Source organism: Lissotriton helveticus, chromosome 11, assembly GCF_964261635.1.
Source record: "Lissotriton helveticus chromosome 11, aLisHel1.1, whole genome shotgun sequence".
Classification (NCBI taxonomy): Eukaryota; Metazoa; Chordata; class Amphibia; order Caudata; family Salamandridae; genus Lissotriton; species Lissotriton helveticus.
Window position 1 is genome coordinate 75,835,700 of NC_136072.1, and position 24,262 is coordinate 75,859,961.

The following is a 24,262-nucleotide window of genomic DNA, read 5'->3' on the forward strand; positions in this document are numbered from 1 at the left end:
CCTCTCAGGAAACCCTTACCAGGCCTGAAGATGCTAGCCAAATACTGGCCTATCTCCCTCCTACACTACTTGGCAAATTAATTGAATTGACAATAAAGATACACCTACCCTTCCACCTTACAGACAAACACCTCCTTGACACCACTTAATCTGGATATATGCCCAGTACAGGTATCACACTCATCGTCACCATGGACAACATCTGTATAATAATGGACAGAGGTGACGATGTGGTCCTCATCCCATGGGATCTTTTTTGTGGGCCTCATCCTGCAGGATCTTTCTGCGGTCTTCAACAGTGTCTCCCACCCTATCCTTATCCAGGACTGAACAAAGCCGATATTCAAGGACCCGCATTTCACTGGATTTGCTCCTTTCTGACAGGCCTCAACTAGATGATCAGCCTGGTCCTCTTCTGCTAGAACGTCATCAACCTCATCTCCAGAGTTCCACACCGATCGTCTCTCAGCTCCACGCTGTTAACTCCTTCCATGCTCATGACGAGCTCAGCTCGTCATGCAGTACAGTGCTCCTGTCCTCATGACGAGCTGAGCTCGTCATGACCACACCCGTTTTTATTGCTGTCCAGCACAGCAGGGGAATCGCTCTAGCAGCGATGCGGTTAAATGCCTACATGACCCCACTTGCCAGCATAATCCATACCCACAAATACAACATCTTATCTTCTGCTTATGAAACCCAACTCTTGCACTCCCTCTCCAAAAAGTGGCTAAACTCTGCCAGAGATGGTCCCCTCACGTATACATGATCACACGATGATGTCACACTACGACCAGCCACATATCAGACATCAGCAACTCATATCCCTCTGTCCCCCCTTACAGCTTTCCTACTTTACCCCCCCCAAGGTTGAAGTTAACGCTATCCATCGGCAGTACAAAGGCTGGTGATCATTAAAAGGGAATGCACTCCTTATTTCTAGCACTACATAGCACCCATACGTCATCATGGCGATAGGCACACGCTCGGACTCCCAGGAAACGAGCCCAAGCAGGCTCTTACATGTGTTTATTAATGTATCCGGACCTACTAAACAGGTAGCATCTAGTGTGTATCACCGGTAAATGTTACTTGTACATTGTATGAACAGTTATTACAAACTCGATTTCTTGTAGATGTATTCCTGTTTGTCCGTATTACAAATACGAATTGCTCAAATATGTCTGTACAACACCAATCAGCTATGTATGAGGTTAAAAACCAATAAACTAATTTAAACCAAAAGAAAACAATCAGACACATTTTTGCATCTATATGACCAAAGTAACCAGATGGATGAAAGCCAACTTCCGTAATCTCAACACGGACAAGACAAAGAAGCAATATTTGTCACCTGGCTCTGGGACTCCACTTCGTGGCCTGCAAACTTAGACCTATATCCCTCCTAGCAACTCAACCAAAGATCCTCAGAATAGTAATCAACAACCAACTCACCATGACCAGTCAAATAAATGCTACCTCTATTTCCTGCTTCCACACACTCAAGATGCTCAAAAAGATCTTCAACTGGCTCCCTGCCAGCACTTATAGAGCCATCTCCTAAGCCCGCATTACTAGCAAACTGGACAACAGCAACTTACTTTAAGCTAGAATCAAAGCTTAACTGACCTGAAGACCCCAGCCAATACATATATCTGTGGTTATGCTCACCCCAACCTCCCACCCCACACTCACATCACCCTGCACTTCAAAGAGCTCCACTGGTTCTCAATCCACAAACGAGCACTCCTCAAATTCTGCACAGAGAGATACAAACCCTTAACCAATGTTGGCCCTAGATACCTCATCATGCGCCACCACTTCCACAGACCTACCAGACACATCCACTCAGCCGTAATCGTACTTGCACACAGAACCCACAACCGCAGAACTGGATCCGGCAGTCGTGCCTTCTTCTCCCTCGCTTCTAAAGTCTGTAATGACCTGCTCTTACACATCAGAGCCTCCTTCTCAGATGTTAAATTCTGCCAGAAACTGAGGAGCTGGCTCCTCAGCTATGGCCTTCTCTGGCTTGGCTCATACAGCTCCTGCTACAGCACCGTGAACCAACTGCGGTGAGTTGTGCCCTATATAAAAACACACAACATAATACACATTTTGAAAAATGCCTTCTGAATTACATGCTAAGATGCTGGTGTACATTTCAGAAATAATATATATTTTTTACGCTTTGTATTTTTCCATATGACTAGGTGTATACTCGGTACACAATGCAAAAGCATTGTAAGATGCAGGTCAGTATGTGGCTATGGCAACCTGAGGGTCTTGAAGAACATACCAAACCTAGATATCACCACAACCAGAAGTGTCTAGGTGATGTAATGGTATATTGCTTTTCAAAATCAGCCATTGTGACAAGAATTTAAAGTTAAAAACATTGTCACAAATGACTGTTTTTTTCCTACTCATCTTCAATATTCTTTTATTTCAACAGTTTGTCTCTTGGTAAAACCATGAAGAATCTACACAAATGGCCAATTGGTGAATTCATAAATATGTCTACTTTTTAAAAATGTATAGCATTCTGATATCACACATGGGTTTCATCCATGGTTTGACACCTGTTTCTATCACAAACTGAAAGTAGAGTGAAACCACCAAACATATTATACATGGTCTACCTCTTACAAAAATATCAAACCTGAGGCAACAACTTGTTTTTTTTCTTACAGCTCAGCATCTCTCTCTATCTCTTTCTCACTCTCTCAAGCCTTTACCTATACTTTGACTGTTTTCTTGGTCCCTTCCAGAGTCATCTACAAACTATGGGCACCTTTAGAGTCCCCAAGATAATTGAAAACAGGATACAAATTTGTCATGGTTACCTTATATGGAAATAAGTAATGGAGCTGTAATAGGGAAGTACCCCAAATAACAAAAAAGGTGCTCACCACTGGGGTCAAAAAGCCTCAGCAGAAAAGGGGTTCATTTAGCATATGTTTTACTCGTTTTGCCCCCTCCCCCCAAAAAATGAATAGTCAACTGATAATAAGGTGTTCAGTTCTCAAAGCAAATATTCAAAAAGACCTCATACAATTTGTGGTATTTTGACCACTGAAGAACAGTATAGATTTAGGGGGTCATTTAACTCCTATTGGTAACCTGTCTGCAGGGTCAGAAGATGCCCTTCCCTCTACGCCCATACCAGAGGACTGCCCACCATATGTAGTGATTCCCACCTTCCTGGCGGGACTCTCAACACTGAGCTGGCTTTATAAGTCTTTGGCCCGCTAAGTATTCATGTTTCATTTATTCTGAAGCAAATTCCATGGCACAAAAGGAGTTAAATTGGATTGGGCTACCATTCCTGTGACTTGGTGGCCATGGGGCAGATGGGCCGCCAGGTAAAGGGTCTCCAATGGCAGATGGCAGATGTTGAGGCTCTGCTAGAAGAAACCTGAGGCTTCTCCTGGCAATATAAGGAAGGAGAACACCACATTTGACATTGCAGGAGATTCACCAGTTTATTGCAGGGATTCTGCTAGGCTAGCCTTTAAATGAAGCCCTTTGTTGGGTAGCTAATTACTACCAACATATAATTTCAAGGGGTCTGTTCACAAAGAATCTTCTGACGTAGATTTTCAGTTGCTTTTTGTGTCGACAAAGGAAATGGTTCTTGAAAGCTGCAATGTTTTCTACGAGTGTTTTGTGGCTTAATTCCTTCACAGGTGTGGGCATATTTACAACGAAGTGGTGGAGCATGGCGTTAGCCTCCTTGTCTTAGCACTGTGCTCCACGGTGCACAGACATAATATCGACTCCAAAATATCGTTTGGACAGAATATCGAGTTTAAAATATCGTTTGGACAAAATATCGACAGGACAGAATATAGACAGCCAAAATATTGTTTTTAAGGTAAGTGAAGTAATATCGACTGTAAATAATATAGAAAGTGAAAATATGTAAGTATATAATATAGATAGTAAAAAAATTCGTTTTTATTTTTAGGGTTCAGGGTCAGTTTTGGGTTTTTGGGTAAAGGGGTATTTTTAGGGTTCAGGGTCAGTTTTCAGTTTTTGGGTAAAGGGGTATTTTTAGGGTTCAGGGTCAGTTTTCAGTTTTTGGGTAAAGGGGTATTTTTAGGGTTCAGGGTCAGTTTTCAGTGTTTGGGTATTATTTTATTATATTTTGTTACTATATATATATGTTTTAATAAATATGAAATAAAAAAATATTTATTTAACTTTCATTAATTATTTAATTATTATAAGTTAATTTAAGTAATTTTAAGTATATTTTAGTAATTAATTATTAATATTAATTTAATTTAACACTGTTTTTAGTAAATACGATATTTTTTACAACTATATTTTTGTAAACGATATTTTTAACTCGATATTTTTGTACTTACCTGTTTGTAGATAGAAACTCGATATTTTGTCTCTCGATATTTTGTCAACGATATTTTTGATGGTCGATATTCTGTCCCTCGATATTATTTCAGTGATCCGTGCTCCACCACTTCTGAAACGCAGGGCTGCACCATATTTATGAGAGTATGATGCAGCCTTGCATTTCCCCCCGTGCTGGCACTGATTTAGCTGCCTAGTGCCAGGGCAGGCACCCTTGCACCAAAGTGCAAAGGTGTCTGCGTTGCAGGGGAAGATTGTTTATGTGCAGGAAGGTGTCCCTTCCTGCACATAAACAATCTTTAAATGGCATTTTCTAACTTCTATGTGTGCTGCTTAATGCAGCACACATAGAAATTCCAACTCATCATTTTTTTTTATGATTGTGTATGTGCAGGTAGGAACACCTTCATGCACATAAACAATGAATGGTGTTTTGCTGTTTGTTTCTATGTTTGCTGCACAACTCAGCGTACATAGAAACAAAATAAAACATTTCTGCTTGTTTCACCAGGGTAAGACCAGGTTTTTTCTGGTCTTCATTTTTTTACGCCACCCTTGTAAATATGGGGCAGCGTCAAAATCAGTTGGTGTTGTGGCAGAATGTCCACCACAAAACCCATTTCCCACCCATTTCACGCTAAGTATAGCGTGAAAGGGTGCATTATTTACAAGGCAGTGTTAAGACACGTGGCTTAATGCTGCCTTGAAGAAAACAAGCAGGGAATGAACCCTGCGTGGGTAGCACTGTGCCTGAAGCCTTTGCCAAAGTCAATGAAAACACCTTTTCAGTTCATTAAAATATCTGCAACAATAACACATGAAATTTCTTTATCCAAAATTGTATTAATCAAGCAAAAAGTTTTTTAACATAAAATATAGTTCAATTTGTGTGGATCAACATTAATGGTGCCGCGTAAGACATGTGCTATTGCCTAAATAGTGATATTTTTCGAGAATGCTGTGATCATTTCAAGTCCAGCATGCTGGTGACGGCGTGCTCTGATTACAAAGAATTATATGCAATGATTTCTTTGTGTGCAGTGATAAATATATGTCAAGTTCTAATGTTACAGCTGGGGGTCCATTTAAAGAATCCGGGTGTTCAGGTCTATGTGATCGAATGGTCTAATCCCAGTGCTCCCCGTGAAAAACAACCGATCTGTGCAGACGTGGCTGAAAATATATTACGTTATTGTTATTGTTATTGTTATGTTAGATTTATATCGCGCCAAATTACCTACAGGTCTCTAGGCGCTCGGAAATCGATGGAATTTATACAATAACTTCATGCAACACAAAGAGGTTGTGCACTAGCCAACTTACATTGCACCCAGAACCTTTCCAAACAGCAATGTTTTTATGGACTTTCTGAACCGCAGGAGATTCACTTCTCTGCATAGCCCCTCAGGCAGCTTATTCCATAGCTGAGGGACCAACACTGAGAAGGCTCTCCCTCCCTTGGTTACCAGTTTGTACCGAGGGCAGACCAGCAACTGAGAATCAGAAGATTTGAGTGTTCTTTTTGGGCTATACACTTTCAGACGGTCTCTGATGTAAAGAGGTGCATGGCCATAAATTGCCTTATGGGCCGTGCATAGACTCTTAAACTCTACCCTCTCTTTTATGGGGAGCCAATGCAGGCTCTGTAGTAGGGGAGAAGCCTTGGTCCTTCTGGGAAGTCTAAAAATCAGTCAGGCCGCGTCGTTCATCACAACCTGCAGTCTATTAGTCAAAGTTTTGGGGAGGCCTAAATAAAGAGCATTCCCATAATCTATTCTTGAGATAATTGTCGCCGTTACAATTGTTCGCAACATGGACTGAGAAAGAACGGGGGCTAGCTTGCGTAACTGCCTGATGATATTCGTGCAGCTCCCAACAACAGAGGAGATTTGGCTGCCCATTGACAAGTCACAGTCCAGCTTAATCCCCAAGCTCTTTACATTTGCGCTCGGCTTCGGAGTTGGCCCTAACTCCTGTGGCCAGTAGAGATCGCTCCAAGGTGAGGTGGTAGATGGAATTACCAATACCTCGGTCTTGTCCGGATTGATCTTCAGCAGATTTCCAGTCATCCACCCAACCGTATACCTCAAGATATTCTGCGCTTTGGACTGCGCGGCCTCTGTGTTATCGATACTCAGCACACGCTGAGTATCATCAGCGTAGTTGAAAACTCTGCAGCCCATATTGGCCAGAGATGCAATCAGAGGTTGTAGGTAAAGATTAAACAGTAGTGGGGACAATGCGGAGCCCTGTGGCACCCCACACTCTAAGGTCCCCACATCTGATATCAAATCCCCCAGTTGTATCCTCTGTGTCCTTCCCAAAAGAAAGGATTGCAGCCAATTAAAAGCCAAGCCTTTGACCCCAAAGTCGTCCAGTCTTTCCAGGAGTAGGGCATGGCTGACAGTATCGAACGCCGCTGACAGATCTAAAAGAATCAGGGCACTCGGTTTCTTAATGTCAGCCATGCCTCTTAATTCATCCAGCACCGAGAGCATCACCAACTCGGTGCTGTGATGTGCTCGAAACCCTGCCTGTCGCTCGTGGAGTAGACAATGAGACTCCAAGTGAAGAGATAGAGACTTCAGGACATGCTGTTCTAGAATCTTCGAAAGAAAGGGCAGCCGGGTGATTGGTCTATAGTTCTTCAAGACCGCAGGGTCCGCACCGGGTTTCTTCAACAGGGGCCTAACTCGCGCTTCCTTAAATTCAACAGGTAGGTACCCCGTTTCTAGTGATCTATTAAGGAGAGAGATAATGCGCTCCTCCAAAATGGGGCGTGCCACGCGAAATACACTAGGGGGGCACGGGTCTGCTGGGGAGCCAGATTTAGTTCTACCCATCAATTGCTCCAAACTCAGTACGTCTATAACTGGGAACTCCACAATAGTACAATCAGTGGGATTATGGGGGTCAGGGTGTAGGACAAGCCCATTCACTGTATTACTTTTTATTTCCGAGATGATGTTCTCCACTTTTTCTAGGAAATATCCCTGAAAGGTATTACAATTTATAGTAATTTCTGAGCTTTCCGGTTTCTTGCTCAGCTCAGATAGGATTTTAAAGGTCTCTTTCTGGATATTCCCAGCCTTGTTTAAGCGAGACTCATAATGCCCCGCCTTTACTTGCAGTATAAGTTTTTTATACATATGAAGGGAAGCTTTATACTGATCCCTAGCTATGTCGTGTTTAGTTTTCCTCCAGGATCTCTCCGAAGCCCGGAGCTTCCGTTTATGTTCCCTCCTTTGCCTGGTCCTTTACTGAGCTGTGTCCTTTCAGGTGCTATCTGATCGATAGCTTGACACAAGCTCCACGTTAAATCCGTGTATTCCAGGTCCAAGTTGCTTCCAGCACCAAAAGGTCGGGCCACTTTCGGAAATGTCTCGGTCAGGGTTTTTAAATCAACCTCATTCCATTTACGGATTTTCCTAACTCCCCGAGACAAGTGACTTAAATGGCCATCAATATGGACTTCACAGTTCACAAAATAATGGTCAGTCCATATACATGGTAGAACGTCTCTGAGAATCACGTTTGGATCTGAGGTCCGTGCATGTATTAGGGGATCTAAAAAATAACAAAAAAACTGCTGCAAGAATACCTGCTATTAATGTCAGAGACGATGTCCATAGGATGAAATGTCACATATAGTGACACAGTTCGAAAAAGTCTAGGGAAAAAATAACTCGTGTTATTGGGGGCCGATTGCGAAAAAGTGATTGCCTTACTAGTGTGGCCAAAAAACGCTTACCGCTTGAGGTTTACTCGATCTCGAGGTGTGCGGAGGAGATTGGACCCTAAAGTTGAAAACATGAACCACTTGAAATAACCAGTCCTAATGTGAGAAAAGGGAAAGAAAACTGTGCCTGAGCCGGTTCTTACCTGGCAACAGTGCAGATTGTGACGATACCCGATAGGGACGCAGGTGTCTGTAATACGATACATAGCGATAAATATTCAAGTAATTGTAGTAGCCACAGTTGATAATGAGGTCGAGATATTAAAAATGCTGGAAACTCACCAAACTGTGCAAAGTCGAATTTCTCAAAGATACAACCCGACTCGGACGCGGTAGAGTAAGCTGAAACGCTGCGTAGGTGCCACGGTAGAACAAGCATTTGCAATGCAATAGGTCTCGCATTATTAAAGTTTGAGCTATTGGTGTTGCATTATTTAGCACTGCCAATAGCTCAAACTTTAATAATGCGAGACCTATTGCATTGCAAATGCTTGTTTTTAACTTACAAGGTGCCAAAGGCGAGACTTATTGGCTATGCCAATGCTTGTTCTCTGTTTACTACTCTCCCATAAAATCTCCTCCCCCAAGCCACTTCCTGTATTGATCTCTCTGTCCTCGACAAACAAAGTAAGCCATGCTTATTGTGTATCCTTATGTTTTTCCTGTTGTGGCTAGAGGTACTTGCATTAATGTTATATTCCATTGTGACTGACTGTGGGAAGAAGTTTCTGTTTGCTTACATTGCAGCCGCAGTTGCTGGGCGCGTAGGTCACTGATTACCCACATGCTTCCCAGCCATGTGCTGGTCTGGGACGGGGAGTCATTCATTCAGAGTGATAAGGCTGCTTGAGACCCTGATGGCAGTATCCTGGACCATTGCTGGTGAATGAAAGCATGCATCTATGATATGTGACAGCATTGTTTGTTTAGTAGCAAGATGTTGCAAAGTGCGTGATCCAGGTGCTAAGCTACTATGAAACAGGAAGGACACCGCTCTAGTACGTCTTTTCCCTGTTTATGAAAAAGGATGGCAGAAAGGCGATTTCAAAGCAGAACAAAGTGGTACTGCAACAGGGAGAAGAGTAGAAAAAAGTCCTCCATATCTCCACAGACACTGCAATGGCAGGTCTGAGACAAGCTTACAGGGCTACTCATGTGGATGGCACAATCAGTGCTGCAGGCCCACTAATATCATTTGATTTACAGGCACACACAGTGCACTTTACTTGGGACTTGCCAGTAAATAAAATATGCCAATCATGGATAACCAATCATACTCACAATTTACATAAGGAGCACTTGCACTTTAGCACTAAACAGCAGTGGTAAAGTGCCCAGAGTACATAAACCAGCACAAAGAAGTCCAGCATACAGTACAAATCACAGGCAGTAGAGGCAAAAAGACTGGGGAAACCACACCAAGGATGCCAGGTCTAACACTCCTAAAAAGATTCAGATTGAAACATCCACCTGTTCACAACCCTGTTCCTATATGGGATCTTTTTATTGTTTTGAAAGATTTGCAACGTCAGCCTTTTGAACATTTAGAGAACGCAAGTTTAGCAAAGCTTTCCTCTAAAACAGCATTTGTTGTTACTATTACCTTTGCAAAGAGATTAGGGGAGTTGGGAGCCATGGGAACTTATTTTCTTGTTTGTTTCCAGACAGTGTCATTCTGAATGTAACCCGAAGTTTGTCCCAAAAGTCATATTACGTTTTCAGTTAGAACACGACATTATTTTGCCTGTTTTTTCACTCTCTAGTTCAGGGGCCTGTCCACTTGGGATATTAAAAGAGCTTTGCCCACCTATTTATACCCCATTAAAGATTCACTCTTCAGCAATTATGGGCCAGCCAATAACGGCAAGAGAGCAACAACACAGACTATAAGCAGATGGTCTGGCAGGCAATAACTCAAGCTTATAAATCAGTGAGGGTGATGGTTCCTGCTCTCCTCCAAGGCTGTTCAAACAGAGGAGTTTAGGAATTCAGGGCAGAGGCAGGGCATTCCTCTTTTCAGGAAATATGTTGGGCGGCGACCTGGACATCACACCACAAATGTGTTAAATACTGCAAGCTTGATTTATCGGATTCAACTGATGATAAGTTTGGGTATACTATCTGAAAGTCAGCAATGAAGTAACTGTTAATGTTAAATAAATTCTTTTTGGAGGCATATATTATTGGGGCAATTTTCTCTTTTACCTAATAAATCATTAAACTGTAAGGTATGGGACAAGGAGGGCGGAGATGATGGAGTAGTGATTCAATTACTTACCAGAAATCTTCATTACCCCGATTTGTAGTCCTTCTCGTCCCAGTCCAAGACCCTCCTTTTCCCCATTATTTGCACCTCCAATAAAACTACTTGAGAGGTAGAGCAAGTGGTGCATGGGGATGAGACTTTTAGAGAGATATGTAAACAATGAAGAAATGTAAGAAAAAAGGTAACTTTGCTCCTAATTGCCATGAATCTCTCGCAGAGGTGTGGCACCTCAAACTATAAGCAGTGGGACAAAGAGGACTACAATTCTGGCGAATGAAGATAACCAGTAAGTAACTGAACCATTACTCTCTGGCCTCATGGTCTGGGCTATGTGATGTATACTTCTATCTCCTATACAGTACTTGCATTGTAATGCATGTTAGACTATTTTACATCTCAAAAATACACTAACTCATTCAATAGTTTTTTTTTTTTCTAAAGCAAAAGGCTTTTAAAATATTCTCCTCAGGACAAAGGCAAACCAGATATATTGGTTTTGCCAAAGCGGTAAGTTGTGTGATTTTTTTTTTGTGCGAAATTTCCCCAATGACATTGGAGCGCTTTTTGCAAGAGCTAGATTATTGTGCAGGTTTTGCTAAACACTGGGAGAATAAGAGATTGCCCGGGCTCGCGGGGTGTTGGGAAACGACATTGGAGCGCTTTTTGGAAGAGCTAGATTATTGTGCAGGTTTTGCTAAACACTGGGAGAATAAAAGATTGCCCGGGCTCGCGGGGTATTGGGCTGTGTACTACGATTCTCTACTTCCACAATCAGCAGCTCGGGTCGTTAGGCATCGTGTCAGTAACGCAGCAGAACCAAGGGAGGAATACAATCAGCGCAGGCATGAGGACAGATAACAAGAAAATCACTGTAAACGTGGGACATTGAGGCTGGGAGGCAGGCTGGCACGCATCACAGGCTGTTCCGTGATCTGCAGCTCCCCTTCTGGCCTCCGCAGTCTAATTCATTCCTGTCTCGTCTTCTTGGAGTGCGCAGACTGATTGTCACAGCTGTTTAAATCTGCGCTTACCCGGTCGCCGTAGCGCAGACGTAGCGCCTCTATCCTGCTATTGCCTCTAGAATTCTGAAAAACTGCAGCGAGAAAAATGGATATGGGGCAATTCTGCACATCGGCTCTCGTGGACAAGTAAAACTACTTCCCCCAACATGCTGCATACTGGCGCTCAAACCCGCACTGCTGATTCAATGACATTCTTTTCTATTTTGTAACTGGATTTCCCCCACAAAATTTTTGAAATATTTACCACTTTTTAGGGTGCGTTTTTTACGGTGTCGGGAGGGGCCGGGCAGCAGCTGCCGCACAAGTCAGAGGTGGCTGTGCGTGTCTTCCCTGCCTTTCCTTCTTTCTGGCTGACCTGACGCACTTTGCACGTCGGATCCGCGAACCTTCGTTGTCATTCTGCAGCCAAGGATTGCGTGGAGCTACAAGTCTGGAGCACGCCTTACGGGATCAGAGCAGGATAAATCTGGAAGACAACGCACACTGCCTCACACGGCAGACTGCCATTGCTCTACCAGTACACCTGGCACTGACGGGAGTCTTCAGGGGACCCACCAATATTGCGATTCTGCCGGTTCCTGTTTCCAGTGTATTTTTAACATGAGGACTTGGCACACGGGGGATGTATGCCTCCTACAGCGTTTCACAGCCTCCCTTGGGGCGGGACTTCCGCCTTCTGCGGGAAGCCCGCGCCCACAAAGTGATTGGACGAGAAGGGCAGAAGGCGGAAGTCCAGCCCCAGGGGAGACTGTGAAACGTTGTAGGCACTTAGGAGGAGCAGAGGCCGCCGATGCAAGTGAGGGAAGCCCCACGTGACAGAGCCTGTAGCCCGGTGAGTGGGGCAGGTGGGGCTTAGTTGTAGGGTGTGTGTGTGTGTGTGTGCGCCTGCGTGTGTGAGCATGCGTGTGTATGTGTGCGTGTGTGTGCCTGCGTGTGTGTGCATGCGTGTGTGGGTGTGTGTGTGTGTGCATGCGCGCATGTGTGTCTGTGTGTCATCCACTTCTTGGCAATGTAGGACAGGAGATGTGCACGGTGTGTGGGTGAACGTGCGCGCTCACATGGGTTATTCTCCTGCGCGTGCCCATCCCCTGTCTCACATTCCCAGGAAGTGAGTAACAAAAGATGCTTCGCTGGACGCTGGGCTTCGCACTGCTTACACCAGCTCGACCTAAAAGGGACTACTGAAGCTGAAAACCAATAACGGACTAGTGAGATGGCAGTGTATGATATGAACATAGAAAGGGGACTATCGGTGGAAATTGCTAAAACGTGAAACAAGGAGCGATTGTGTGTGAGAGCATAGGCAACTATCTGACAGCGGGAAAGAAAGAAATTATGTGCAGGAGTGCGTGTCCTAAGTAGTTCGGAAAAATAATATTAATAGAGCTGCGAGAAACCTGATGTGAAAATGTTAGAGTAGCGAGAGCAGTACAAATGCATCAAGCTTAATTAACAAGACAATATAGGGAAGCCCAATGAAATCAGTGAAATGTAGGTCTCACTTATGCAATGAATGTTCACAACGTATCTGAATGAAGGTAAGTCTCAAACATCTGACACAATTATATCCCTCGTGGCTTGGTGTGTAGATCCACAGTCTATTCAGGAACATGCACATATATTGTAATATAATAACAAACGAAAAAACAATCCCAGTTAAATGCAACCCATGTCTCTGTACATTGCCATGATACACCCAAGATGTTGTCGGCTGTTGAAGGAATAACAAGTACCTTAACAAGTCAAACAATTAAAATATGAAACAGATCTTAATGAATCTATGGTTGAAACTATCCAGTATACTTCGTGCCCCAATTAAAAGTTCTAACCACATTTTGCATGAATAATATGTCCAGGGTATTGTATGTACAATCAATATTGACATAATGACATATTATCTGTTATCAAAAAGAAGCAACTATAGTCGCCCCGTTCATTTAATCCTTTCAGAGCTATTGTTTCCAGCTCCTCAATCCAATAAATTTCTCTCTGTAACAATCTGTTGTGGTTATCCACTCCCTCTAGCTGTTGTACTACTTCAATAATCTGACTTCGTATTTGTGAAATGCTGTGTCTGGCCTCTTGCCAATGTGTGGCTACAGTGGATGTTGTGCTGTGAGTACGTATGGTGCTTTTGTGCTCCGTTAATCTTAATTTGAATTTACGTTCTGTGTTACCGACGTACATGAAGTCACAGGGGCATTTCAAACAGTACACAACGTTGGTTGTGTTACAATCAGCCGAATGTCGTAATTTTATTTTTTTACCCGAATCAGGATGTGTGAGGTGTGGACCAAGTATCATGTTGCTACAATGTATACAGTTGTGACATTGTGTCATGCCTTTGTGATGTGTCTCAACTGGAAGTCTTGGAGATTAAATTAATTCCTGAAGGTTCTTTCCACGTGTGTACCCGAATGTGGGTTTATCACGAAATAAACCTTTGAAATCCGGTTCTGTTTCCAAAAGTTTCCATCTTTTTCTGATGATATTTTGGATCTGTTTGGAGCTTGTGGAATACTTACATACATATATGGGGGGTTTGGATTCTGCTGTTTTGCGCTTAACAAAAAGTGATGAGCTTGTTCTCAACGCCACTCTATTCAAGTTTGGCTGATGGTGTGTGTGAATTTGATGCGGGGATCCTGTGTGTTGAGTTGACTAATCAATGCTTCGAGTTTTTCTGGCCGTTCTGTCCTTAGTACTAAAATATCGTCTATGTATCGTGCATATTGAGCAATGCCTGAGTTCCAGTCAGGATCATGAAGTATGTGATCACTCTCAAATTTGGCCATAAAGATATTGGCATATGCGGGTGCCCCCGAAAACCCCATTGATGTACCAGTCATTTGGGCATAATATTTTGTTTGCCATCGGAAATAACTATGATGTAAACAAAAGTGTAACAGTTGTAACAAAAAAACCTTGTCCACATTGATGTCTGTCATTTTCAGAAGAGCCCATTCTACCGCTTCCATGCCTTGCTCGTGCGGAATCGAAGTGTATAGGGCAGTGACGTCAATGGTGTACATGCTCCAATGCCTTTGTGCGTAGTGTTCAATATGATCCAGTTTTTTCAGAAAATCCGTGGTGTCTCTAACATAAGTACACCAGTTTTGTACAAACTTTTGAAGAAAGTAATCCAAGAATCTGCCAAGTGGGTCAAAGAGTGACCCACATCCCGAGACTATTGGCCTAAACGGAGGGTCAACTGAATTCTTGTGAATTTTTGGGTTCATGTAGATCCTGGGTCTTCTTGGGTTTTTAGTAGTCAAAAATTGTTTGCAAGATGTATCGATGAGCCCCATTTTTTCTGCATATTGTAAAAGATCCTCCAACATGGTTTGTAGCTGATTAGTGGGATCGTTAGGCAATTTAGGGTATGTTGCATCATCTGTAACATGTTGCTCCTCCTTAGATATGTAATAAGTAGTGTCCATCATAATGAGGGCCCCGCCCTTATCCGCTGGTTTAAATGTTAATGCTGTGTTATTGGCTATAGATTCAATCAACCTTTTTTCATGGATGTTAATATTTTTGGGGAGTTTCGTTTTCTTATAATTGATCCGTGAAAGATCCTTTCTGACCAATTCTTCGAAAGCATCTAACATTTTGTGTGAGACAGGGCGTTGGAATTTGCTCGGTGGTCTGAACCTCGTGTGTTGCTCATCCAGATCTACAGTGTGATCAACAATGTTGTTGAAATAGTGTCTTAAACGTAATTTCCGCATGAATCTAAAAAATTCCACATTAGTATCCAATTTTGTGGTATCTGTAGTAGGAACAAATGACAGTCCTGTAGACAATAAACTCGCTTGTTGATTCGTGAGAGTGGCTGAAGAGATGTTGATAATCAAGGTTTGGTCTTGCTGCGAAGATTTTTGCCTCCCTTTTCACCGCCTAGTTTTGTGGCTGTTTCGGTTGTTTTTGTTTGAGACAATATCGGTGGAAGATTTGCATCCTGAGCCTGTGATAAAAAAGCAGTTGAAGATGGTAAGGACTTTTGTGGTATATTAATTTCCCCTGATTGTGTGGATGGTCCAGCAGTTGTAATTGCACTGTCTCAAGCGGTAAGCGTTTTTTGGCCACACTAGTAAGGCAATCACTTTTTCGCAATCGGCCCCCAATAACACGAGTTATTTTTTCCCTAGACTTTTTCAAACTGTGTCACTATATGCGACATATTATCCTATGGACAGCGTCTCTGACATTAATAGCAGGTATTCTTGCAGCAGTTTTTTTGTTATTTTTTAGATCCCCTAATACATTCACAGACTGAGTGCACATAATATATTTTCAGCCACGTCTGCACAGATCGGTTGTTTTTCACGGGGAGCACTGGGATTAGACCACTCGATCACATAGACCTGAACACCCGGATTCTTTAAATGGACCCCCAGCTGTAACATTGGAACTTGACATATATTTATCACTGCACACAAAGAAATCATTGCATATAATTCTTTGTAATCAGAGCACGCCGTCACCAGCATGCTGGACTTGTAATGATCACAGCATTCTCGTAAAATATCACTATTTAGGCAATAGCACATGTCTCACGCGGCACCATTAATGTTGATGAGATAACCTCCTATGTACGCATAAAATACACAATTATGTTATTCATTTGTTTTCAGATGTACCCCTGAAGAAGGGACCACGGGGTCCCGAAATGCATTGGGTCGTTTTTTTAGATCTGCTTACACCAGAATTCTTGTTTGAAAAAATGTGTTGTTCATTGTGAATTGCGTCTGTAAACTTTTCACTAATAAGTGGAGACGAGATCCACACGAATTGAACTATATTTGATGTTAAAAAAAGTTTTTGTTTATGGAATACAGTGCACACATTGTATGATTAATACAATTTTAGATAAAGAAATTTCATGTGTTATTGTTGCAAATATTTTAATGAACTGAAAAGGTGTTTTCATTGACTTTGGCAAAGGCTTCAGGTACAGTGCTACCCAAGCAGGGTTCATTCCCTGCTTGTTTTCTTTGTATTCATTTCCTGTGGGGTCACAACAGGCAGTGGATATGCACCCTTAACCTTAAAAAGCATAAACATTGAATACATTTAATACATAGGCAGATTGGCAGTGCATCTCCTAATTCCTAAATTAATGCTGCCTTGTACATAAGGCGAAGCCAATATCGCCACAGGAACGACTTTAAAAGTGACCTTCCTGTGGCGATAGAGGCTTGTAAATATGCCCCATAGTTTCTTAGGTTCAGTGTTACTGTATATGTGCCATTTGTTATTTGTTCACATATATTTACTTAAAGGGACAATGTTTTCTCTTGCTACTTGACCTTCATCATCTATATGTATCCCCTCAAAGTAATAAACACTCTTCTTTTCCTCCTTGTAACAGAATATTGGCCCCTACAATGTGAGTAAGACGGCCCTCACTGGTTTGACCAAGATTCTGGCATCAGAATTACATCCGATGAATATCCGGCTAAACTCGCTGGCTCCTGGACTTACGAGGACCAGGTTCAGCTCTCCTGTAAGTATAATCAAGTTAAAATGTATTATGTCCACACATAAAATAAAATTTTACATATTCCTCTTCTTTGGACAAATAATTTAATGTAAAAAAAATGCTGCCACATTATTCTTTGATCCATTCTCTGTCAGACTAGCACGTCCAGTTTCTAGCTAAAAAATACAATCCAACACAATACATTTCCAAGCAGATCATTGCAACACAACAACGTATAAAAAAAACTGTGATGCTGTTTCAAATTGCTTTAAAAATTGGCGATGAGCTTCATTACATATTTACATAGGGTATTAAACAATAATTTCAATTATATCATCAACTGAAAATCAACGTAACAATTTACAAAATCCTCATCTTTTTATGCATGCCTACTTTCGATGGGGAGTATAAACCTCCTTACCCTACTCAATACCTTGAGAGTGACTCCACTCGAGCAAGGGAGTCCATATTTTCCAACCTCTTCTGCGTAATTTACTGCCCTTTCGTTTAATATATATCCATTTCCAGATAGAAGATGGCGACCATCCTAGGCAGCCATTGTTGAAAAGATGAAGCATTAGAATCCAGCCAAGCAGATGCAATACACATTCTCAATACTGCCAGAGCAATACAAATTAATTCATGTCCTATAAATTATACCTGTCTGATGGGGGGGGGGGAGGAGGGGGCCCAAGGGGGGGTCTTTTCGGAAAATGAATAAAGATTGTTTAAAAAAAATAAAAAGGGCGATGAGCACCACTCTGTAATGCTAGTGTTAGATCAAACAGATGTAGCTTTTACAATTCTCCTAAAGTCATACAGCTGGTGAGAGAGGGTTATAGACTTCTGTGTATGCAGATGAAACACAGATCTCTTTAAACATACCCTTAGTTCAGGGCATCTATGCTCTAATAATGTGCCCCTGGAACGTGCATACATTGGATGTGTTCACTATGATCACTATAAGCAAGCTGCAGTCTTTAACTTTGCTTTAATACATACTACAATCATATGTGTGCACTGGAAATAGCTTTACAATAATATTTGAGACCTAGGGGCTGATTACGAGGCTGGAGATGGACAGCATCTTTTCTCTTCTGCATGTTAATGTTCATTCTGTCACATTCCTATGTCTTGCTGAAGTAGACAGCAGACTGTCATTTGATTACGAAGGAGTTATTAAAATTACAGTTGTGTTTTATAAGGTGTGTTGGCATTTTTTCTTTTGTTGATGCGCACAGTTTACCAACACCTTTTGTGAAGGAGCACTTTATAAAACTCCCAAATAAAAATGTGTGTTGTTATATTGAAAGAGTATGTGGTGTGTGTGCTCTGAAATCGCTCTTTAAATTTAGAAAAAACTTAACTGATATAAGCATGGTTGTGTCATTTAAAATTATTTTCTTGGGCAAAATATTACCTTTACTGTCTTAATTCCTGTATTTTTTTCAGCTGCCTAGAAGAGATAATCAAATTTGTGAGAAAAATTAGTTTGATTGCAATCGGTGAGAGTGAAATAAAATTAGAGACCTTTCCCTTACTTACTTCCAAATTTTGCGCAGTAAACAGATTAAGTTCAAACAAACCTTTCTATAGAATATTGGCAAGCTAAATTGGAGCACAAACAGTTCTGAAACATGAGATTACATAAGATTCTCTATTGCCATACTCCGATTATCACACCATGTCTGATCATCATCCCAAAAAAGGACTTTACATGCTCTTTATAGATCTTCTTTATTCCTGGTAGATTGATGTTTACTTTCTCAGTTTTAGAGGTATTGAAATTGTATCCTGGAATATTGCAAAACTCAGTAGCTTTTTCCAGAAATCAAGTAAGAGCTGCCCTTGCACCCCTTGTTACAATATCTAAATTATGTGTGAAAAAACCTTACTTGCAATACACTTAAGATCACTGACATGCATCTTCCCTTCAATTTAGCAGCGAATGGTTCAACAAATATAACAAATTACGCCAGTGGCAATGGGCAGGCTTTAATTGTTACCGTACTTGTCTGACTTTTTTTTTGCTTATTGGCAGATAAAAACAACAGTTGCATATATATTAAAATACAGTTTCCTAAAAGTCAAAAAGGTTTATTGCATAATTAATTAAAATTATTACAATTTTCACATAAAAATAGTAGTACAAAATGTAATTAAGTTTACTAAAATGGTTACTGCTCCGCGGCTAGGAAATGGTATAAAACAATATTTAAAACTTTGGTCCAGAGCATCTCCATCCATCTCAGGGTCTCAGTCTGTTTTTACAGGTTAAGATTTCCTTGACAATCCCTGGAGTTAGGGTGGCCACAATGTCCCGCCTCCTTGGCCTTCCCCCTGTTCTGTTTGACCCAGACGTTTTTTCACCTCTGCCAGGAATTTGATTCCCCGGCATGCCAGAATTATAGAACGGCCTCCAAATCAACTTGTTACAGCTTGTCTACAGGAACGGATCTTTAGCTCGTTAAAGATGGATTTCAAAAGTCGTTGCCTCTGAGCCATAAATGCCGGACATACACAAAGAAAATGGGCTAAGGTTTCAGTTTTGTAGCCACATAGACGACATTGCTCCGTCTGGTGGGTACCTTTCCAGGATGGTAGTAGATCCTTCGAGATGTGCATACCCATCCTGTAATCTATAAAGGCTCTTTTTAGATACTCGCTGAAATGGGAAGTTAAGTAAACGTGTGGTTTTCCTGCTGTAAAAGAGTTGATGATGGTCCAGCCGTGCCGACGTTTTGTGAGTATGTATTTATCTTCTTCAAAGGATTTCCTTTTTGCTGCCATGTAGGCCGATCTACTTAGGCCTGCTTTGTCCATCCCGGATTCCCATGCTGATTCCAGCTCCAACTCTTTCAAACAAGATTTCAAATACTTTCCCCAGGTGCACGGGGTTCCGGTATCCCCCTGATTTTTAATTTCTTCCCAATTTAGCCAGTCCATTGTATCCGGGTCTGCGGATCTAAGTTTATGACAGAGTTTGACGAAGCCGCTCATGCCCCGGAATCTCTGATTTTGCAGACCAAATTCGAGCCTGACTTGCGATGCTGAGGCAGATTTTGGAAGATTAAAAACAGCTTTATAGGTTTTGATTTGTAGATCATTTAATAGGTCGGCTTCCTTGCCACACCAAGTAACCAGACCGTAAGATAGGCTGGGTAGAATTTGGGCCGCCATAACTTTTAACAGATGCTTGTAATTCGGGCAGTCCATTTTAGCTTTTAGTAAATGGTAAGCGAAAATTAAGGATTGGGCTTTTGCTTGTATTGCTGTTTTGTGCTCCGTGTGTTTCGCTCCTTGTGATATTATTATTACAAGGTACTTATATGACCCTTGTTCTTCCACCTTTGCACCGTTCGCCATCCAGTTATACTTCAGCTTATGTGGATCGACTAGACGGACCACTTTTGTTTTTCTTTGTTTAATTCCAGCCCTTCCTGTTTCAAATATACTGTTAGTTTGTTTAGTGCTCTTTTTAAGCCAATTGGCGTGTAACTTAACAATACGATGTCGTCTGCGTATTGTAGACAAGGAATTCGATTGTTAGCCAATGATGGTGGGTGAACTTCAGCCGACTCCAGCACACAAGAGAGATCCGAGAGGAAGAGATTAAAAAGGGTAGGGGCTAAAACGCAGCCTTGTTTTAGACCTTGGTGCGTTGGTATACTCGTTGTTGTACAGCCTCCATTTCCCAGTTTCACTTTTGCCCAGGTGTTTTTATATAGTGCTTTTATTGCCTTAACTAGTTGGCTCGGCACACCCCAGTTCTTTAATTTTCCCCACAGGCGCTCTCTGTTGACCCGGTCGAATGCAGACTTGATATCATCATAGCAGGCGTACAGCCATGCTCCCTTTGCTACCGCTCTGTCCATTATTAATGACAGGCTGGTCAGGTTTGTTATTGTTCTCATACTTTGCCTGAAGCCTGTTTGAAACAGGGGCATTATATTTGTGTCTCCTATCCAGTCTTGTAGGTTTGATAGAATGCAAGAGGCGTAGAGCTTAGTCTCTACATCTATTAACGATATCAGCCTAAAGTTTGCTGGATTACGATGGTCACCATGCTTAAATATTGGATGAATAATATTACCCTTCCAAGAGGAAGGGACCTCGGCTTGTTTGTAAAGGTGGTTAAAAAGTGGCATTAGGGTCTCTGCCCAAAAAGCCGGATCATGTTTGAAGATTGCGTTTGGCAGCCCATTCGGGCCTGCTGCACCTTCTGACTTCAGTCTTGATATTATGTTGCTCAATTCGTCTCTGGTGGTTAAATCGAGCAATTCGGTAGGCTCTTTTGGATCCTCCTCCGACTCTAAGCCGTTAGATTCCTTATTTTTTCTTCCCTTTATTTTCTCCTTGTTTGCATTTGTTGCCCGTAAGCCATTCACGAGGCCTGCGGCTGTGTCACCATATAAAGTTTGCACATGCAGGGCCTAAGAATCAGCACCGACCCCTGCTTCCTGATGAAGTTTTGATCCTTTGTTTAGATCGTTAATAATTCCCCAGAAGTCTCGACTGTTAGGAAGTTTTCCTGTGCTTAGAAGTTTGTTCCAGAGCATTTCCTTGTAAGAGGACTTCGCGACTCTTAGTGCCTTCCTGTAAATGCTCCTAGCTTCCTTCAGGTTACCTTTATTTATGTTTAACCCCCGTTTTTTTTGGCAGGCAAGTGCTCGGACCTCTTTAGCGACCTTTCTTTTTTTTGTTCTTAATTCCAAATTAAACCAAGGCTCCTTCTTGAAGTTTGAATTACCCTGTTTCCCTGGAGCTGCTGGAAACTTTTGAAGTAGGTCCAGAATCATTTGCTCCCAGTTGCTTACAAGATCTTCATCCTTTTGGGGCCCTAGGTTGGACATTTGAGCTTTTGCGGTGGACAGAATTTTTTCCAACCCTTCTCTGCGCTATTTTAATTTTTTTAAGTTGAATTTTGAGGCATGATGTAAAAGGGAGGTCATTTTCAGCGCCAGGGTGGGCGCGGTATTCAATCTTGTTATTTGGGGGAAGTGATCACTTTCTGCACGTTGATCGATATAAAATGGATCAATGCGTGGGATTAGCTCGTCACTTACTATGGTGTAGTCTATCGTTGAGTGGACCCTGCCACTCAAATACGTTATGCCTGCAGGCCTGTCCTCCTTTGTGTTACCGTTCAGAATCGACAGACCTAGTTGTCTTATGCTGGTTGCTAACTTAGGTCCACCGCTGGTCGATGACCTCTTTGCTTTTGCCCAGTTTTTGCCAATAAGATCGTGGTTGAAGTCCCCGGAGATAAACAGTGGGCATCGCGAATACGTTCTTTGCATCACTTTTATCAATGATATTAGGCTTGCATGTTTTTCTTGTTGCGACTTCCTGTCGGGGTGGATATAAACATTGATTATCAAGAGTTGCTACTGTTTAAACCCAAGTAGCGGTGTTTCAGTGATTCTGATCACTTGAGCCCAATTGAAACCCACATCCAGTACTTCCGATACCCAGTTGTATTTTTGGGCTATGTAGGTTGATAAACCTCCCCGGGGGTGCCCAAAGTTTGAAAATCTTTCTGCCAATATATGATGGTCTTTGAATCCTGGTATTACTGTGGGGGTTAGTTTCCATGAGTCCTGGATCAGGATTACGTCTTGTTGATGGATGAAGGCTTGTGTGTCGTGGTCGAGCTCCATTTTTTGGAAACCGTGTACGTTCCATGAGCAAAGTGAGAGACTTGGTGGTTTGTTTTCGCTCTGCATGTTTTTCCCCATATCGGTCACCGTGGAAAGATATTGCTCAGGGTTAGGTAGCTTTATTACTCAGGACCGTGGGAACCCAGGACCAATCCATTCTGTCCATGTCGTACTGCCTAGTTGTTTGCACGTTTTCTGTCGGGAGTACCATATTCCTTGTACTAGATGCTACAGGCGAGGTAGCACGGGCACTTTGTAAACAGGTAAAGGGCGATCCTCTGTTTCCGTTCCCCTTTTTTTGGTTATGCAAACTGTTTTGTAAGGGATAAGGATATCTTGGGCGTTTATGTCGGACAATGGATATGCCCCATGTTTCGATGTGAGGTTTTGTGGAATATATCTTGTCTGCAATGGCCTTTGAGGCCCAAGTAGTAACGGTATTTTCAGTGTCCGCATTGTGACTGTTTTGTTGAAATTCAACAGCTAGAAGGTCCCGAGAAGTTATGTCTCTTAATGCTGATGTTACGTTAAACAATTTTAGCAGGTTACCTCGATTGAGAATATCCTGTGGCCCCTTTGTTGGATATTCTGGGATGAATGTTAATTTGTGATCAGGTGACTCAGGATGGTGGGGGAGTTCTTTAGACAGTATTGTTAAGCCTGCTTTGGTCGATAAAGGGTTGTTGGGTTCATTGGAATCGCTCATTGTGGAGGGGACGTGTCGTTCTTGTTCCGTCTTTGCAAACTTCATTGAATTTTTTATGTTTTGGTTTTGTCCAGTACTGCATCCCTTGGTTGGAAAAGGGATAGATTCCCTTTGGGTTAGCGAGCAGCTACGCTCTTTTTCAGAAACTGTGATTCGCATGGGGGTTTGTACGATTTTAGTCTCTGGTGCTGGTAATTCTCCTTGTTTTTCGTTTGAGTTTTTCCCCAATCTTACAGATGTATACTGCGTGCTGGAGACTATTGAGCCCTGCTTGGTGCCCGCTTTGGGCATGCTCTATATACCCAGGTTTTCTCCCAGCGTTCGTGTTGAATTTACTTGCTCGGGGCCTCCGTTACCGCCGATATTTATAGGCTTTATAATTCCCTACCGCGGCTTTTGATCTTTCGTTCGCAAGACAGATCTTGTTTCTCTTTGATGACTATGGACTGTGGTCGGTGAGAAGCTCATATTGCTTTGTTGTTTAGAGGGGATGTTTATAGCTCCCCGACATATACCTCCTTCCCTTGAGGAGATTTGTAGGACCGACTTATCTGGAGAGTGATTTAATCCCTCTTCTCCACCTAGCGGCAGGTTCAGCGATGTAGTGTTAATTCCCTGGGGGTTGTTTGATTTAAAAATCGGGAAGATATTGTCCTAGATCTGTATTTAGTTGTTTTTTATACTTTAATCCGGCCTTCCTGGCCTTTTTCCATTGCCTCTTTGTTGGTTTTTCCTCCCTGATGGATTTTTGGGTGGACTGTGTTACTTCCAGATCTAAAGCTGGTCTTTCTAAACCTGCTTCCCTTAAGTTTTGATCTGTATCCTTTAATGGATTGCTGCTTGTGTGCTCATTTCTGCGCTTCCTCTTGGCTAATGGCGACTTGTCCGGATTAAGTATGGTTTCTTTCCTCAACGGGCTACGGGATTGTTTTACCTCCCCTAGAATGTCCGTCAGGATGACCGGCAGGCTTGCTAACTTTTCAATTATACTCCCACGCCCACAGTTACAT

General features: G+C 42.2%; 1 protein-coding gene across 1 annotated transcript in view; it reads left to right on the forward strand.

The window, feature by feature from the left end:
* The window catches only part of LOC144792887 (dehydrogenase/reductase SDR family member 4-like), a 171,386-nt gene that overhangs the window by 120,549 nt on the left and 26,575 nt on the right, over positions 1 to 24,262 (forward strand). The window contains exon 6 of the mRNA XM_078668091.1: positions 16,776 to 16,910. Coding sequence (XP_078524217.1) covers positions 16,776 to 16,910 — 135 coding nt within the window. The remainder of the gene's footprint in view (positions 1 to 16,775; positions 16,911 to 24,262) is intronic.